The sequence below is a fragment of the Psammomys obesus genome, unplaced genomic scaffold (genome assembly GCF_907164565.1).
Source record: "Psammomys obesus unplaced genomic scaffold, mPsaObe1.curated_primary_1811, whole genome shotgun sequence".
Taxonomy (NCBI): Eukaryota; Metazoa; Chordata; class Mammalia; order Rodentia; family Muridae; genus Psammomys; species Psammomys obesus.
This window is the reverse complement of record NW_026596155.1, coordinates 945,367-951,055: the sequence shown is the minus strand read 5'-3', so window position 1 is coordinate 951,055 and position 5,689 is coordinate 945,367. Positions and strand designations below refer to the sequence as shown.

The following is a 5,689-nucleotide window of genomic DNA, read 5'->3' as shown; positions in this document are numbered from 1 at the left end:
GAAGGAAGGAAGGAAGGAAGGAAGGAAGGAAGGAAGGAAGGAAGGAAACGGAGAAAGAAGAAAACTTACATTGCACTGAAGGTAACATGCCATCCATATTGGTTTCGCATCTCTTGAGCTTCACAGGATTACCAAACGCAATTTCTCCCAAGAAAGGCAACCTTACATTCGTTAAGTTTGTATACCAGATCTTTGTGAGCTTTGCAAGGTCCCATGGTTCCTGTCTTGAGGCAAAATTTCATGAACTTATTTAATCAGTTTTCACTGTGTGAAATACAGTGTCTTGCTACCTGTCCATCCACTTTCGCTTATGGAAGATTTTCCAGAATTACTACCCTAACTAGGAAGGAAAACCTATTAATCAACACAGAGACATGTTGGTAAAGGACCAGAAAATATGCCAGGGTTTGTTCACAGTTCAGCAGCCTATAATTCCTGCCAATCCATGAATGAGATTATAAACAGAAACTATAAACTACAAGTCATTCATTCATTCATTCATTTTTGACACAGGGTCTCACTGTGAAACCCTGGCTAGCCTTGAATTTCTGTGTAGACGGGGCTGACCTCAAATTCCCAGAGATCTGCCTGCTTCTGCCTCCTAAGCACTGGGTCTAAAGGCTTTCAGCATCACACACAACTACACCACCTTTTATGGCTGACCAAATATCTCAAGCTGGTTATAGTAGTATACACTTCCAATCCTGAGAGTAGAGGGACACAGCTATAATCCTAGTACTTGGGAGGGGGGGGGGAGAGGGGGGGGGGGGGGAGTTTGGAGAAAGCCTAGAATGTATACTAAGTTCCAGAGCAGCCTAGTGCACATGGTAGAATAACAGAAGGAAGGGCCCATCCCTGGGGGAAATGGCTCAGTGATTAAGAGCACTTGCTGTTCTTGGAGATGACTTAGGTTCAGTTCCCAGCACCGAGATGGAAGCTCTCAACCATCTGTAATCCCAGTTTCAAGGGCTCCAGCAGGCACACAAGCAAAACATTCATACTTATAAAGTAACATAAATGAATCTAAAATAAAATAAGAACAACAAAGGGACAAGTAGGACTCAGGGTAAGCGTGCTTGCCGCTAACCCCGACTACCTGTAGTTCACCCCTCAGGGCCTGCACGGTGGGAAGAGAGCAATGGCTTCCAGAAATGGTCCTCTGATCTCCACTCCTGCCCCCCCCCACAGATACAAATGTTCTAAAAACAAAAAACAACAAAAACCCCAAAACAAACAAACAAACAAACAAACAGATTCTTCTAGGGCTGGAGAGATGTCTCAGAGGTTAAGAGCACTGTCTGTTCTTCTAGAGGTCCTGAGTTCAATTCCCAGCACCCACATGGTGGCTCACAACCATCTATAATGTGATCTGATATCCTTTTCTGGAGTGCAAGTGTAGATGCAGATAGAGCACTCATACGTAAATTAAAAAAAATAATCACAAAGATGTAGTAACAAAAATGATCACAGACTTTGAGATGGCTCAGCCAGTAAAAGTGCTTGCAGCAAGATTGATGATCCAGGCTTGATCCCTAGGATCCCTAACGGATGGGGGGGAAAACCAGCTTCCTTAAATTGTCTCTGACCTCCGACATGTATGTGGTGTGGCGTGTGAACACACACACACACACACACACACACACACACACACACGCATGCATTCACATGCACAAATGAATATTTTAAATAAAAGTTATTAAAAACACAGAAATCACCTCAAAGTCTATGAATAAAGAAATACCTAGGCATCTGGAGAGGTAGCTCAGCCACTGAACTGTTTACCCAGTGTGCACAGAAGCCTGGCTTCAATTCCCACATAAAAACAGCATTTCCTATTTTTTTTTTTTTCATAGAGTTCTGTACTGTGTTAGTGGTGTGTGGTGGGGGGGGGGGTTGGAGTGTTTTGTGACTTCTTTTGTTCTTTTGTTTGTTTTTACTAACTGCCTAGGAAGTGCTTCAATTTATAATCCTCCTGCCTCAGCCTCCCAAGTGTCTGGGATTATAGGCTGTGCCACCTGATCCAGCTAAAACTACTAAAACTCCTAGAACTATACCTTCTCATAGTCCATAGTCTGAACACACAGCAACTGACACAACTAAGCAGAATGTAATGAATCGTAACTTCTCTGAGGCTCTAGCTCTGTGGCCCTGTAAGGAGCCATACTGATATCTTAGAGTATTCTTTAAAAAGGAAACTTTGCTTGACTCAAAGAAGTGAATGTCATAAACCAGAATAGAGGGATGAAAGGTAAAAGCCAGGCAGAGCCGTGTGCGCCTTTTAATCTCAGCCCGTGGGAGGCAGAGGCAGAAGTTGGAAGGCCACACTCACAGCCTGGTATATATGGCCAGTTTGTCCAGGCCAGTGAAGATTACATATTGAGATAAGAGCCTATATCTTAAAAAAAAAAAAAATCGTAATACCAGAGTGCAACTGTGTGATGTTAGCAATGCATTCAGTAGGTGTTCTCCGTATTTCTCTGTATGTGTTCTCTATATGTTCTCTGTAGTTCAGGCAGCAAGCAGGTCTCATACATCATTGTTTGCAAGCCGCACCAAAATAGGTATGCATTTTGCTACAGATGTAGGCCTTGCCAGGTGGGTAGCTGCACACGCCTTTAATCTCAGCACTCAGGAGGCAGAGGCCAGTGGATCTCCATGGGATCGAGGCCAGTCTGGTCCATAAATCAAGTTCCAAGACAACCAGGGTTACAGAGAGAAACCCTGTCTCAGAAAAACAAACCAGAGGCTGGAGAGAGGGCTCATTACCGTCTAGAAGATGGCTGCTCTTCCAGAGGACTTGGTTTCCATTCCCAGCATCCATATGGCAGCTCACAACTGCCTGTAACACTAGTTCTAGGGAATCCAGTACCCTCACACAGACATACGTGTGGTCCAGACACCAATGTACATAAAATAAAAACAATTTACTTTAAAAACAAAACAAAAACAAACAAACAGACGTAGGCCTTAAAGTTATGACAGTGTGCAGAGAGCACCAGGCTTGGAGCTCAGGATGTCACACTGAAAAGTCCATGTTGATCACCGCCTGCCCAAGAGGACAGGAAGCTGCGCTGACCCTTTGCACCAGCTAAGTACCCTTATACAGCAGGTGTCTTTAGTACATTCATACACTCTACAGATGTGCTTTAAGGTGGTGGTGGCAAGCATCCAGGACTAAGCCTAGGTCAGAAGACAGAGGCAATGAGCCTCTGTAACGATAACTACCTCAGCTCCCAACGTGAGTCTCTGCCCAAATTTCTCAGTTTCCTGGAAATGCAGCCAACGAAACCCTTTTCTCCCTGTATGCATATTTTAATTTTTCAGATTACTTCATTTTACATAGGTATTTTGCTTACATATATGTCTGTATTTCAGGCATGCCTTGTGCCCATTGGGTTCCAGAAGAGGAGCCAGCCTCTCCTGGAGAGCCTGCTGTGAGCTGCCCTGTGGGATCTGGAACCAAGTCCCTGTCCACGGGCGGCACTGCTCTTAATCCAAGAGCTATGTCCCTAGTCCCCATTTGTAAGCATTTCTTTTTTTTAAGATTTATTAATTCATTATTTTTTATTATTCATTATTATTTTCAGTGTTTTGCCTGCATGACAGAAGAGGGCACCCTATAGATGGTTTCGAACCACCAGCACTGGGTGAACTCAGGACCTTTGGAAGAACAGCCAGTGTTCTTAACCTCTGAGCCATCTCTCCAGCCCCCTTAAGTTTGTATTTATATGCATTGGAGTTCTGCCTGCTTCACACACTCAAGTCTCTCTGAAGGTGTCAGGGTATCAGATCTTGGAGCTAGACAGGTGTGAGCTGCCATGTGGGTGCTGGAAATTGAACCCGGGTCCTCTGGAAGAGCATTCAGTGCTCTTAGCCGCTGAGCCGTCTCTCCAGCTCCCTGTGAATTCTTATGAAAAGCACCTCTTGGGAGGCTGGAGAGACAGATGGATCAGCCGCTAAGAGCCACACACTGCTTTTGCAAAGCCTGGGGTTTGCTTCCTGTCATCTGCGGAAGGCAGCACATAACGGCCTAGAACGCCAGTTCCAGGGACTCCAACCCCGTCTCCTGGTACCTGCTGAAGCATAACACAAACGCCAAGAAGCACGTATAAACATAAAATAAAAGTGATTTTTTTTTTCAAGTAACTTTTTAAAAACAAAATTATATCCTTTGAAGTGCTTTCAAATACCCTAATAACTCGATGGGATCAGAAGTGTCCGGCCAGTCACAAGCTCCAGCCATGCTGCTCTAGTTTATATATCTATATGTAATAGATATAATTTATATATAACTGATGTGTGCATATATAATGTTTACATATAAAGTGTATGTGTGTGGATGTATGCACACATAACTTACACATTATAACAGCTCCCTTTCAAAACGGTTTGTACTGTGTTTCTTCTCGGCAAGCCATACGCCATGGCGAGTGTCACGGTAGTTTCTTTACATAGGAGCCTGGTGTGGTGTTTCTGACACTGCCTTCACTTTGCCTGAAAGAATAGCAGTGGCCTAATTAACGGCTCTCATTGGAATATATGTTAGGGCCAAAGAATCAAAAAGCATTTGTGTGTGGGGCGGGGAGGGGTGTGTGTGTCAGGAAGCACATCGCAAACGTTCACTGGACCTGAACCCTGAACATGAAAAGCTCAGTCAGAACAGCCACCATCTATGGAGGGAGAAAGCCGGGCGAGGGTCGCCCTGGGCGAGGTCGTAGCTGGCAGCCCGGCGCCCTGGCATGGTAGGCGGGCATCGCCGAGTCCCATCGTCTCAGCTGCGCGCCCTGGTGGCTGTGGCAGGAACAACGAGCCTGCAGCAGCGGCTGGGGGTCCTCCAACCTCCCCAGCACCCCCTCCCCCAGCACGCACTGGCCTGCCGCAGGGCCCGGCCCTTCCCGCCTGGCAGTTCCAGGCCGGGGTGCAGCAGCAAGCGCCCGCCTCGCCCTCCCGCGCCCGCGCGGCTCCCCGCGCCCCTGTACCCGGCGGGAGGTCAGCTGAGCCGGCCACCAGGGCAGCGCCTTGGGCGCTCGTGGGCCCCGCCGCGAACACACGCCTGCTTGCTCGCTCGAGCGCCTGTTTGTCTGTGCTCCTGCTTGCTCATGGCCTCCGGCTCGCCCCGCGTCACTCGCCGCGTCACTCGCGCGCATTGTGCCCGCGCTGGGCCTGCTCACCCGGCCGGCCCGCGACAGGAGTCACACGGCACGAGAGGACGGTGGCCGTGTGACTCCTGCGCCCCGGGTCCTGCGCGACAGTCGTCACTGGAGTGACAGGGGTGGGGGGAGGTGGGCACGTGGGCGGAGGAGGATTCCGGTTAGCCACCCGTTGGGGTCCCAAGCACAGGACGGCGCCGTGCCAACACCAGGGCCTTCCCAGTGTCCGTCCTCCGAACCTAAATGACTTCATAGAGCAAAGAGAACTGTGGGCAGGTTTCGTAAGTTGTGGGGGGTCAAGACAACGCCTGGGGGTCTCCGGCCCACGGTAGGAGCCTGATGAAATCCTCGTGGGGGACACGTCGATCCGGACACAGCGCTGTGAAACAGGCGGAGGGTTCCACCGAGGGAGGAGGAATGGCACCCGGGCCACCCACAGCCAGCTCAGGGACAGCACTGGGGTTAAGGACACGAATCTCTCCCTGTCACTGCTCTGTTGTTGTTGTTGATGATGTGACAGTCCAGACTGGCCTAGAACC

The 5,689-nt window shown here is 48.6% G+C and overlaps 1 protein-coding gene across 1 annotated transcript in view; it reads right to left on the bottom strand.

Moving 5' to 3' along the window:
• The window catches only part of LOC129667116 (uncharacterized protein C4orf36 homolog), a 6,315-nt gene extending 1,219 nt beyond the window's left edge, over positions 1–5,096 (bottom strand). Inside the window, exons 1-3 of the mRNA XM_055594592.1 lie at positions 4,980–5,096; positions 4,361–4,494; positions 70–224 (exon numbers count right to left, since the gene is read on the bottom strand). Of these exons, the coding sequence (XP_055450567.1) occupies positions 70–224; positions 4,361–4,425 (220 nt within the window). The 5' untranslated portion in view covers positions 4,426–4,494; positions 4,980–5,096. The remainder of the gene's footprint in view (positions 1–69; positions 225–4,360; positions 4,495–4,979) is intronic.
• Positions 5,097–5,689: the final 593 nt, after the last annotated feature.